Source organism: Vanellus vanellus (assembly GCF_965231255.1).
Source record: "Vanellus vanellus genome assembly, chromosome: 4".
Lineage (NCBI taxonomy): Eukaryota > Metazoa > Chordata > Aves > Charadriiformes > Charadriidae > Vanellus > Vanellus vanellus.
Genome location: NC_138909.1, coordinates 28,324,742 through 28,338,360, shown reverse-complemented (window position 1 = coordinate 28,338,360; position 13,619 = coordinate 28,324,742). Strand labels below are relative to the sequence as shown.

At 43.6% G+C, this 13,619-nt stretch overlaps 1 protein-coding gene across 1 annotated transcript in view; it reads right to left on the bottom strand.

The window, feature by feature from the left end:
- The window catches only part of PPA2 (inorganic pyrophosphatase 2), a 40,665-nt gene extending 32,178 nt beyond the window's left edge, over nt 1-8,487 (bottom strand). The window contains exons 1-3 of the mRNA XM_082482224.1: nt 8,316-8,487; nt 6,484-6,548; nt 4,701-4,745 (exon numbers count right to left, since the gene is read on the bottom strand). Of these exons, the coding sequence (XP_082338350.1) occupies nt 4,701-4,745; nt 6,484-6,548; nt 8,316-8,472 (267 nt within the window). The 5' untranslated portion in view covers nt 8,473-8,487. The remainder of the gene's footprint in view (nt 1-4,700; nt 4,746-6,483; nt 6,549-8,315) is intronic.
- Between the last annotated feature and the right edge of the window lie 5,132 nt (nt 8,488-13,619).

The window sequence follows — 13,619 nt, the reverse complement described above, 5'->3', positions numbered from 1 at the left end:
TGCAGTCGAGGGGAGGGTTTTGAATAGGTATGATTTTGCCCAAGGGTTGCAACACCTAATGCTCAACTCTGAAGGTTCAGCAAATTTGAGGTGGAAGTGGAGCAACCTATGCAGAGTGAGGAAAGTGACAAAACAAGAGAGATAAGAGAAGAACAGAAAACTCAGTATAATTTAATTAAATGACAAACATCACCACTTAAGGCCTGCTTGCCATCCACCATCACTGCTGCATGACAGGGAGAAAAGATAATGCTAAAGCTTGCATTTACTTTAGTCGTTTTTATAGTAGAGTGCTTAAAAACAACTCTGAAGACATTAGAGGCAGCATTTGGGGGCTGCTGACCCTTCCTCAGTGAGAAGCTCTGAGCTTACAAGACAGAGAGAAGAAAAAGCAACTATCATTTCCATTTCTTTTTTGTCTGCTCATTTGCAATCTTGCAGGGATTCTCATCAACTGAATGTGGCAGCACGCACCTGAGGACTAACAAGAATGAAAAAGACTAGCTGCAGTCCAGCAGCAGTGGGAACAAAGGATGATGTTTGAAAGGAAAAAAGAAAAAAAACAAAAAGGAAAAAAAGGAGAAGGAAAAGAAGGACTGTCATGACACACACCCAGAAGTAAACAGAGAGGGGCTTGCTTATGAAATGAGTACCCGTGTTATAAGCATTCCCAATGTAACACTTGCTACGAGGTATTTGCCAATGAAAACAACAAACCAGATGCCAGCAACATCTGGAGACCAAATATATTGTATCGAAAGGAGAAGTCAGTGGAACTTTTCCAATATAAATTAACATGCCACATAGCAAAAAAGGAATGCAGTGCACAGCATAAATGCAAAGTGCCTGCAGCCTTTTCATAGTGTACTTCCCTCATGTTATAGCGAAAAGGGAATCACGAACACCATGTAAGTTTTTACTTTACAGGTATCCCAAAAGTGGTGTCAGGCATATTTGCTGATAGACTAGTTACTGGTCACATTCACCTGCAAAACTACTCACTGTATAATCACGACCTGAATGAAAATGAAACACTGACTTTCTCAAGCTTAAGGAACCATTTATTTGAAGTTAAGCTTGATCAAATCACTGATGAAACTTTCCTCAGTAAACCAACTCTACTCCAGTAGATTTTAACTAGACCACTGAGTGAAGATTACTTCTATTCTCAGAATTTGTGAATCTACAAGAACACAAAGTAAGGCTTGCAGCTATTGGATACATCCATAGAAAAAGGCTGGGCAAGTTCAAGCATCGGGATGAAAGCTTCACTGATAACCTAAAATTTGAAATGCACAAATCCCTGAACACACATAATGGACACACTACAGCCCAGGTTACATATACTGCAAACACGTCTAACGTGATCAAAGAAGGTTACAGAGGCTGTAGTTAAGACAGAATACGAAGTCAGTACAAAGTTTGCACCTGTACTGCACGGGAAATGATGACAGCTTGTCCCTTCTTATGAAACATACTAACTTTATAATGACAACTCTTGACACCAGTTTTGAACACTGTTCCAAGCATGAGGTCCTCTATCAGATCACCTATTCAGACTGCATGACTATTCTGATGACCACTTATATCTCACCTGAGTAGTTAATTTATCAGAAGTTTTTGCTTGACAGAAGCAATTCATTTGAAGTCCACAAGGGCATTCCAGCACTGTGCAACCTGCAGGATGCAACAAAACAAGAACTGTCTTGTTTCTCTCTTCGTATTTTTTTTCAAACACTCTTGTGGGTGTCTGCAAGTTAGAGGACTATAACCTCTAAATGCTTGAACAGATTCCTTACCAAGGCCAACATTTTAAGTAAAACTTCGCATTCCAGAACACCTGCGTCCTCTGAATGAGATGACATGTGACTCCTTTACCAAAGACATACAATGACAAGTAGATTAGAAACTCTTCCACTACTGCAGGGAAGCAACATGTCACATTTCTCTTGAAAAGAAAACGATGACCTCTTCAAACCTTCTTCCTGCTAGACATGGAAGACCATATTCAACAATCAGCCTCTGACAGTTTTGACTGTAACCACAGCAGGAACATCCACTCTTCCAGACAGAGATGTGAAACTTTTGATACCTTTCACAGAGATTTACTTGGGCAGGAGTGATTTCTGAGTGCTTGCAATGCTTAAGACCAAGCAGAGGTTCAGATAGCAAGCTGGTAATAATTTTGAGACTGGAGCTGAATATGATTTCTTTCAGCATAGTTTCTCCCTCAAAATAACTTCTCTCTAGTCTTCAAACAGCCAAAAAACATCTGTGAAAGCAAAGAGATCAGTTGTCAACAGTGGCTACAAAGCTAAATTTAATTGAGATTTGGAAAGGTCCAAAATGTTGCAAGAAATGGATGCACTACTGAGAACAGTTCATGCAGAAACACCATAGCATCTCCCTTACAACTACAAGCTGAGACTGCAAAGCAGCTAACAGACACTTGTATGACGTGCATTCCTCTATTCCATGAATGTTGAAAACTGAAACTCCTCTATTGTGAGACCTTCTTTTCTGGCACCAGGAATACCAAGAACAATTTAAAGTAGATTAGACAGACTGAGGAGACTCACGCAAAATTATCTTCATTTTCCATAGCTAAACTGCCATTTGATGAACACCAGTTCAGTGTAATTTAACACACACTCTTGAGAGGGCTTGCCCTTTCCAAGAGTAAAAAATAACTGCCACCCTAAAAGCACAAGTTTTAAAGATGCCACTGTGTTTCCAGGGCATGAGGAACTATCAGCTTTGAATTCTGGCCAAATTCAGTGCAAGGATCAACTGAACACCAGGTATCAATAGTAGTCTTTGTGTCACTAGAGAAGAGTAAGGAGTACAGTGCTTCAAAGGTCTTCAGAAATCGGTACACAGCATTAAATTCCTCATTTTCACTTTACCCCCTGTTTAAGCTGTGCTTTCCCTGCATAAAGGCACACACGGATGCGTTTCCCACCAGGTCAAGGTGAGGAGAGCTGCTGAAGAGCCCAGTGTAAGAAGAAACTGCTTTCCTGGACACAAAGATCCCTCTGTTTTCTCTCTTCTCCTCAACTCCCAAAGATGATGATGAAAAAGAGTTTTCTAAATGATTTACATTCTCACATTTCACCATCTAAATAAAGACCAAGCATGTCTGGGACGCCTACAGCCTGCACGTTTGTTTGCTTACTTGCATCTCAAGCCCAGAAAGACTGGAATGTACACTTGCCTTTGGTCATTTTCTGTAGTTTTATTAAACCACAGCCCAGAGGTCTCTCATAGCAGGAGTTACGTGAAGCAGCTCTGGAGTCTACACTGGCCCAGGAAGCAAGAGCTGCTCAGCCTCACTGGCATATTTTCCCCACGGCTCCATAGGCTGATGCAGAAGTCAGAAAAAGGGTACTAGAAACATGGGTTTTAACAAGCTATTATGCTTCCCACTACACAGACAAATGCAGTTTTGAACAGTTTTAGACTGCATAAATGAGGCTTTGCATCTTTGCAACCAGCAAGGCATAGTCACAGTATTTGTAAGCAGGTAAGAAACCGAATACTTGAATTCCAGCAAGAACAGTAATTAAGAATTCATGTTGCAAGACAATGATTTTTGAGAAAGGGTACTGGTATATACTCTTTCTCTTCAACAATCCTTCTTTTAGACGTGATTCTACACCTACTAAATAGTACTCAAATGGGCATCAAGAAACAGGAAATCTAAAAAGCGTTACCCAGGCACTGTAGCTTGAATGAATCATAGGGCAAAGGGAGAGGAAATATATAGTGCAGGATTGTGTGGGGACTGTTATACAGTAGAAAAACCAGTGCACCACACAGTAGTTGCCAAACTATGAGAACCCAGACAGTTAGGACAGTTCTTTCACATCGGATGGGTAGTTACAGTTTTGCAGTATGACTGGCCAAACAGATATGGGAAGGTAAAGATTAGGGCACCCTTCTACCTCCACCCCAAGAACACATCATGGCCTTAAAGCATAGTTTGTTTTATTTCTCTCTTTCACTTTCTTCTACTAAGTTGCAGGTACTCATGTGCCAGGGAAAGCACTGCAAAAAATGCTACACTTTGGAAAAGACACTTGCATAAACAAATCTTGTTTCGCGGAAAAAGCCTGAGCAGACCTTCCATGGTTTTTTGGTCTTCTGCTAGGTTTCACTTAAGTGCTGGTTAATGCTGAACCATTAGCAGATGTGATTTTTCTCTCTTTGGACTGCCCATATGAGTATAGAAAACAGCATCTCCTCAGTCCTAAAAAGCAGATACTAAGTCTAATTTCTGCCCTAACACACTTAGGATTTCTGAAGTTTTGTATATATATCAAAGATTACCCACAGTCAGAGCATAATGAATATTTCATTAATGGAGGTTTTATTGCAAATGATTCTGAATGCAATAGCAAAGAAGGTAACATCTACGCTGCAACAGTCGTAATGAACCTTTCAAAGAATGGTATAAAAGTGTTTGCCTTTGAGAACATCTTGATGAATAAAAGAATGCTGACATTTCTGGCCCATTCAAAGAGGAGAATATTAAATCCCTTTAAGCCTTCTCCTCCTAAAAGACTTGCATTTAAAGATATGTCAACTATATTCAGTGAAAGCAAGTTCGCTTTGCAGAATAGCGAAGTGATGTTGGAAAGGAAACAGAGGGGATAGTTACAAAAGAAAAAAAAAAACAAAAACCAACAGCTTAGCAGTACCTCAGTTCCAGTAGTCTTTGACCTCTTTGCAGGAATCTCTTTATCCTATAGGGAAAGAGCGAAGAAGTGTATAAAGAACATTAGAGCGCAATACTGTATTCATATAAATACAGATGACAGTAGTTTTCAATGCAATTGAAACATCCCTTTGTGAACATAAAGGCCTGAACTATAACTTTTAAAAGTACTCAGTTCTGTTTAATTGTGAGATTATAACCTTCCAGATGTGTTAACAGAGGAAGATAAAAATGTACAAGGACACATGCACTTTCTCCCAGCTACTAAAAGATTTAAGCAGCAATTTAGGCCTGTCCTCAACTGATTAAAAACAGAGTCATCCTTCTGTTCACTTTAAAAAGATAAAAAACAAAATAAAAAACAAAACCAGTATGGAAAATAAGGCTGGAGGTATCCATCATACAATAAAGTCCACAAAACTTAGACCAGGGGAGGGAAAGAATATAGCATACAATTCCTTACATCCTCCTATAGCAAAGAAGGCAAAATTAACAGAGACCTTCACAATGACTCCTTTCTTGCTCCCCCCCTCAGGCCCCTATATCCTGTGGAATGCTTCTTCCTTGCTCAGACACCAAAATGAAAGTCTCTCCACATTGATCAGACATCACTGTACTATAATTTAATCTACAGAAAAATCACAGACTGTAATCCACCCCTCCAAAACTTAAACTCTAGATGCAGGGACAGCAAGGCCCCCAGGGAACACGTGATGAAAATGCCCACTGCTTTTCCAGCAATAGCACCCACCGAACAGAGCATCTTAGCAATGACTCTCTGAAGGAGACGTCCCTTTCCATTGACTAGCATGCTTAGGGTCTGCTGATCAAAAAGGTTTCATGCATATTTTTAATCTCTTGGTTTAAATAATTCAAAAGATTGGTTCATTAGTTCAGAAGTCTCAAACTGAAGACGTTACAACTGCTGACCTTTCTCTCCATTCATATCATCCATAGAGACCCAGCAACAAATCAAGAAAACAGCCAAAACCCTCCCAACCTGTTTGTGTAACAAGCATACCATAACAAGCAAACCTAAGTCTAAACCAAAGACTGGCAGTTCCCACCAGTGACACATAAAAGAGGCGTTTCATTATTGCTATAATGAAACTCCAGGGAGTGTGGCTAACAAGACGTGAAAGTGCTCAGCTGCACCTCACGCCTTGTAATTCTCCAAAGGTGCGATTACCACTTTTCTCTTGGGCATTTTTGTTGGCTTCCAATTATAATGCTCCTTTCGGGAATTAATGAAATACACTGTAAGTTACATAAGCATGTGCTGTACATCTCCTACTGCAAGGAAATGTACATTTTCAATTGCAGGTGTAGAAAAATGTCAATTTAAAAAGAGTAATAGTAGAAAATGAATTCAAGTGCACACAAACACAAACCTTAAACATAGAGGAGAATTAACACAAGATACAAAGAGGGTTCCCCACATCCTCAGTCACTTGGAGACTTAAAGTGACACCTAGGCTTGTCTACACGGTAATCATTATGTTTCACTGCACGTTACTGAACTCAGCAGAGAAAATCTGGCGGAGTTATTGTGCCTGTGTTACATAATGAATCAGCCTGGGTTAAAGTGGTCCTTTCTGGTGCTATACATTTGTCTGTTAATTGCTATACATTTGTCTGTTAATTGCTAACAAACAAACCAAACCAAACCCCCAACAATATTTTAAAAGCTGCATTTTTACCTAAAGAATATCAACAAAACTGTTAGCATTTTGAAATTAGTTGTGTTTCAAGGTATAAACACATACCTCTTTAGATCCAGCAAACAGTGGAATGTCATGAAATGGGGAAATGTATTTACCATCTGCATTCTCTGAAAAACAAAACAAACCAGTAACACTACAAATCTAAAGATACGCCATAAGATGTTGCTATTACTATTATGCATTACAGAAATGTATGATATGCCACAACTATGCATCAGTTAAGCTTTCACTCAAGTTTAATTCCAAGGACTAAAAAATAACCTACATGCAGGACCCAGAATTTGATTGATTGACAAGGATTCATTAGAATCAAAATTATTGCTTTAGTATTCAATACTACACTTCTCTTCTGACTACCTGGGAATAGAAGCTATGTAAAGATGAGAAGATCCTTTCATTCTCTTTTCTTCTTCTCCTTCCTGGAAATACACAGCGATCAGTGAATTCATCTGGGTTTCTAGCAATGGTGCCCTTGTGACTTCACTGTATTTCCAATAAACTGAGTTTCATGAACACAGAAAATCCCCCAACATAGTAGGCCAGAGTCTGACCAAAAAGAATAAGTGAGAGATGGGATAATTCCTCTGGCCCTAGACATGAAACACCATGCCTTGAAACCAGCAGAAATTGACATTAACCTAATGGGGGCCCAATCTGCATCTCAGCCTTGCTCTCACTGTAGAAAGGAAAAAAATTCACTGTAGAGGATGCTTAAGCTTTTCAAACTACTTGGAAATTTTTCAATTTACTAAAAGCCCAAGTATTGCACCAAAACACAAACATCAACAACAATATAAGGTGCCAACACAAATCTCCCAAAATTTATCCTCTACTAGCACCCCTATTCACAGTAAAGGGAAAAGCAGACAAGGCACTTCACATAGCTTCGGTCTGTACTTTGACCACCTCAGTAAAGAGGAGTAAATGGTAGTTCTTTTTGCAACTCCTGGAAGCCTCCCAGATGCTCCTCCCAAATAAAACAAAGGTTAGTGGTAGGCTGCTTATTCCCGCTAACTAAAGTGACTTTTCTCTAGATAAGCTCCTGTGCTGGCAGCCCCCCGGGGACTGAGCAGAAGGGAGCCTGGGCAGGGTACTACCCACAGGGTACACGACGCCTCCGCTTCTCTCACACCCGTGGACGTCAGAATTAACTGCTTGTAAGTCAGTGGACCAAAACCATACAAAACCACTGCTAGAGAAGTCGCACACAAATAGACAAAGTTGTTACTAAAATGCGTAATACTGAGACTGCACACCCCCAGCCTTCACTGGGTTTTGGGAAGCCTCCTGGAGCCCTGCCCATGCCCGCCCAGTTGCCGCTTGCTGCTGCTGGCCCCACAGGCCCCCTCGGGGCTGGGCAGCCCCACGTTTTGGATGCCAGCCTCCCCTCACCGTGACGTTTCTGGAGGGAGGGCTGGCCTGGTCACAGGGGACAACAGCCAGGCCATGCTCCCACCGGGCTGTCACACCGCAGAGGCCAGGCGAGGCGAGGCTCCCAGAGCGCCCAGGCTGCCACAACCCCGCACCAGGGAAGGGCTGCGGCCCCGGCGCCCCCAGCACCTCTTCACCCACCCCACCCCCCAGGGGCCTTCGCGGCGCTGGGGAAGGGCGCGGCTGTGCCGCGCACACCAGCCCGCAGGAACGAGCAGGCCCAGCATTCCCTCCAAAAGCTTATCTGCCAGAAAATCCCCTCGCTCGCCACAAAAAAAAAAAAAATGCCCCCGTGGAGTGGGGATGGGAAGGCTCAGGGGCGACACCTCAGCCAGCCCGAGGGGCCTCGGCGGGAGCAGGGAAGCCGCCGCCTCTCCCCACCAGCGCAGCCCGCGAGGCGGGGAGAGGAAAGGGTTCTATCGAGTGCGGGGACTGCTACTTACTAAAGTAGAGGCGGTAATCGGGAGAGTTGGGCCGCCCCCGCTGCTCCGTGCCGTAGCGGGCCATGGTGCCGAGCCAGCGGCGCGGCGGCGGCGGCGGTGGCCGCCCCCCCCACCCCTGCGCCGCCAGCAGCCGCGCCAGCCCCGGCGGCGCGCGCATGATGGCGGCGGCCACCCGCCGCCTTCCTTCCCCTTCCTGCGGCCGCCGGGCCTGCGCCGCTCGGCTCCGCGCCGCGCCGCGCCGCGCCGGCCCCGTGCCCCGCCTGCACTACGCCGGCAAACCTCGCACGGCGGCGAAGGGTGCTGCCGGCCGCCGGGGACTGCTCCCTGTCCCCTCCTGCCTCACCGGCGAGGAGGGAGAGCAGCCGCCTACGCTCCCGGCCGCGGCTGCCGCCTGAGGGACGGCACGGCCGATAGCCCCGTGAGGCCCAAAATGGCGGCGTCGGCCCTCGAAAAGCGGGTGGGCTTTTTTCCTGAGGGGGTGGCTGCTGGCGGGCCCAGGCGCTGCCCCGTTTGCCCAGCGGGGCCTCGGGAGGCGGCTGCTCCCCCCTGCTGAGGCCAGGGTCAGCCCCTCGGAGGAAGAAGGAGGCTGTAGGGTGGGCAGCCTCAAGGGAGAGCTCCACAGAGTTGAAAATTAACAAAGAACCCCCCCCAAAACCACCCCACTTGAGGTGGCAGGTGTCCCCCAGTGGGAAGCAGGGCAGGCAGTACCCCAGCTGTGCCCACGCTGAGATGCTTTCAGGCCATCAGCGCTGCCAAAGAGTGTGGTGGCAAAATTAGGGGTGATGGAGGCAGGCTTGTTTCCTTACCTGAGGCCTGTGGCAGTGTGGCGACCCTGCCCTGCTGCTGCCTTGGGACGGAAGCGTGCATTTGTTCTTCACATGCACAGTTTTATGTCACCCAAGCAAGTCTCTGTCTGCACCACTTACAGGCCGGCAGTTTGCACAGGTTCCCAATGGTAAATGTCTTTTTATATTGAACCCTGCTGATGCTTCAATTAGATTCTCATCTGTATTCGGGTTGAGCTGTTTTAAAAGCTTATTGCCCCTACATATGATCTGATTACTTTGAATTCTCTTTTCTTTGACCCTTGAGGAGGATTTCGAATGGATTTCATCTGTCAATATGGGTGGTAGTTCTTGGTGCCGAGCTTCTTACTCGTGGATCTTTGAAAAATTCCTGAAAAGGGGTAGATATCACTATTTGCATTTTATTGGTAGAGAAACTGAAGCAGAACAACTCCTGTTGCTGTCATGACTCTTAAATGCCAAGCCAATCCTCTTGTGTCTTCACCTCTAAAGGTGGTGGTCAGTATTATCTTTGAATTTTAAGTCTGATTTGAATTACCCTGAAAAAATTCTGCAGGGTAACTGTGTGTTACCCTGATTATTTTATACGGTGTTTTAAATGTTATTGGGAATGATTTATTTCCAGCAGAAAGGCTAAGTCAAGATCTTCCATCATATTTAAACAGCATGTAACAACTTCTTCCCTTTATTTGTCCCCTCTACTGTTTGGTAGATAGGGCTTCAAAAGCATCAGGATTGTCTGTTTCATGTCTGCAGTAAGGACCCAGCATTATTTTACACCAGAGCAGGAGTTTTTCATGATGGCCTCAGTCACTATTCTTCCACGTACTCCTCTGAAATGTGTTAGTCGCTGCTCTGGATCTTGGAGGGAGCTGGATTCTAGTGTGTGGATTTTTCATGACAATGAGGACTCTGGGGAAAGAAAAAAAAAAGCTATGGTCTCTTCTGATTTGTGCCACTACTTGCTATATTTGTTACAGCAGACTTATCTTCAGGAGAGCAGAGAGGCTATTTTGCAGACCCATTACCCACCTCTGCAGAAGCTGCAGAACAGGAGTTGGCATTTCACCAGGGGAGTTGATGTCTTCCCTGAGTTCACCAAATGCAAGGTTTTCAGGGACAACCTCCTCAACCAGACACGCGGGGGTGAAATCCTTCACGTACGGTCTCTGTTTGAAGTTCTTAATTTTTTTTTTAAGCTTGTCAAGGGGTCAAACCATCTGGTTTTCATGTGCAATAATAATAATAATAAAGTAGAGATTTTTTTTCTATTATTAAAAAAATGTATTCTGCACTTTCTTTGAGTTGGGTTACTGCTGAAACAGGCAAGGTTAAAAACAAACGTGTGCCACAGGCCTAGCCTTCCACCTCTGCTTGGTTCTGAGGAATCTGGATTTCATTTATGGGAGGTCAGAGCCTTTGAAAATCACTTACTGAGCACACACACAGTATTTTTACACTTGCAAAGTTGGCAGTTGGGTGTAAGGTTATTCCAGAAGGAGTCCAATATATATTTATTTCCCTATACAAGCTGGGAAGTGAAATAAGCTGCTGTGGCCAGGAGTCCCTGTAAGATACACGAAGGCTGAGCATAGGGTTCTCCGTTGCTTTGTGTTCTGGACATGGTCTTGTCTAAAGCTTTCTCATCTGTAATGGGAAATCAGCTATGAAATGTTTGGAATTTATGAAATATAAACGACTTTCTGTGCATGCACTTTTTAGATGCAAAGAGATGCCATCGTGTTACCGAGCAAGGGTATATGATGCAGCAGAAAAACACACAGAAACCCTGTTAATGCTTCCAGGGCAGAGAACATGATGTTTTAGTACTCTAAGGTATCCAAAATTCTCCTAGTACTGCAGAAATAATAGTAATAATAATAAAGCTCTAAATAGATTTGACTGCATTTCTCAGTATTATGCATTATATTACACAGAATATAGCAGAAGTACAGGACTCCTCAAGTCAGATTTGGGTAAGACCAGCTTCCTGATTAGAATAAATTAACCCAACAGTCTTGAACCTTTGAAACAAATGGATGTTTTGATTCCAGTGTCTACATTAGGCAAATTCTTCAGAATTACCAAGGCTTTTACTACCAAGGTGTTATTTCACCTCTTTTTATTCCCAAGCATTTTACATGCAGCTCCTTCAAGTATCATTCCAATTGGGCCAGCAAAAGGCACGTATAGGACTGATCCCATTTATCGACCTTGAAACAGCTCCCACTGAAAGACAGTGCAAATATTGCTATTTATTTCAATGGAATTAGAACCAGGTCCTTAAGACTTAAGTAGGACTTACATGGTACTTGGGTTTTATGCTTGCCCTCTGCACAGGGGTGAATCTCATTCCAGCAGAATGCCACTGGAGTATAGCAAAAATTCAGCAGCGGTATAATCACCTAAGCCTGAAGGACATCCTTACTTTAAAAGTTTGTACTCTGCAGTGTACATTTACATTTATTTTATATATATTTATATACACACGGACACATACATAAAAAATGAACATTTTGCCCATGAAAATGCTGTGCAAATTGCAGAAAACATTATTATAATTAAAAAAAAAACCCCACCACAACAGTTTCTGTTCCTCCTGAATGAAAATCATTTTCATCTTTTCAGCTAATAAGGCTTTGAAGAATTTCATTAGTAGCACTATGTGCTATGTCAGTGCGTTTGCTCTTGACTGGTGATTACATCATTATCATTAAATTTTGCTGTAATGTAACTTTCTATCTCTGTGGCTTATAAGACTGTTAATCTGAAGGAATCAGTCCCTGCCAGCCTTGTGTTTTGCTGCTACCTGTGTGCAAGAGACCAGCAGCCATGCACAGCTGTCCTCCCCGTCCAGCCGCCAGCATGGAACAGGTCACTCGTTCAGCTGTCACCGTCTCACCAACGTGCCGAGCCGATGGATCAGCTCCTGTCGGCGCTCCCTGGTCCAGGTCAAGCCAGGCAAGGCTAGCTGAGGTGGTGTTGGGACGAAGTTAGTCGGGCTGCTTTTCAGCCGAAGCAAGTTAAGGAGCATGAACCGCTCCGTCTGCAGATGTTTGCAGTCAGGATGATGGCTGGAGTCAGTAACCTCTTTCATTGCCACAGCGGGATTTGGGAGAGGGTGTCTACACACAGCCTACTCCTACACGTATTTGCATTTTACACGCTGACAAATGCCTGATGGCAGCAAAAGACTCCATGGTCTAACTAAAAGGAACAAATTGTGTATTTCAGTAGCTAGAATTAGGTTTATCAGGTTACGTTACTTTCCATCTCAATGTAAGTAAAGACAGGCTCCTATCCCAAAGAAACTAAGTACCTTGGCTCAGATTGTGAACCCTTTTTTGTAGCAGTGAACTCACTTCATCAACGCTATTGCTTTAAAAAGACTGATCCTCTGTATTTATGCAAAATTCGTTTTTAGCCACTACCCTGTATAGGAAGATGTCAAGTTTACACCCTATTTTTTTTCTGAATAAATTGGTTCTCTGAGCTGTTCTTTTTGGTTTTAACCATGCTTTTTGTTAGGCTCCCTGTAATATATGTTAGGATTTGCTTGCCAGATTAACTTCTCTGGACCTCTGCCTAGAAAGTGATTTGCCTGTCAAGAGGCCAGGACACTGTGGCTGAGTCAAGCTTTGTAGAATATGCCCATTTCTTCCCTCCTGGGCATCTGTACTGAGTTCATTTTAAGCCCTATGAACCAAGGACTTTCAGCCTACCATAACTCCCACCAAAACTTGTTTGTGAGTATGAACTGAAACTTAATTTTTTTTAAGACTCTCATCTTCATTACTCCAAAGCAACTTCTCCATCACAAAACAGAAATCACCAAATAGTCTTCTCTCCTGATCATTTTTCCATTCATTCTTTCACATATGTGTACATACACAAAAAGATAGAGAGAAAAAATGCTCCAGTTCAGCCATAAAAACACTGTCTGGAAACATGAACTTTTAGTGCAAAGCTGCAAATCTATAATCATTCGAAATAGGGACCTAGAAGGAAAATCTCTCCTATTGCTCATGACAGTCTTTTTTAGGCACCATTCCCCTCTTGATTTGTGAATTGCCAGACATAAGGTACTCAAAGAATCCCACTGAAAATATTTCATCTTTGGTAATTTCTACACCCCCCTATTTTACATCGAAACATAACAATAATGAAGATTCATCTTCCTGTCCTTTTATCTGTGCCTCGCTCGTTTGCTTGTCTTTCCTCATTAGCTTTGATATCACAGTGCCATCTACTTGATCAACAGAGTCAGGTTATTTTCCTTAGAAAATAACTGCGGAGCTGTAACCCCAAGGAAATCAAAGGGCTGCTTGGTTCCTTAGCGAGTTCCCCTCTCCTCCACACCTCCCAGCCCTTTCAAAGCAGCACTGCCCTTAGATGTGCGCCTTTGGGAGGTGGCCCGGCTCCGAGCCTGTTTCACAGAGTGACACAAAGCCCCGGCTGGACAGTGACGGATCCGCTGGTGCTGTGAGGACAATTCATG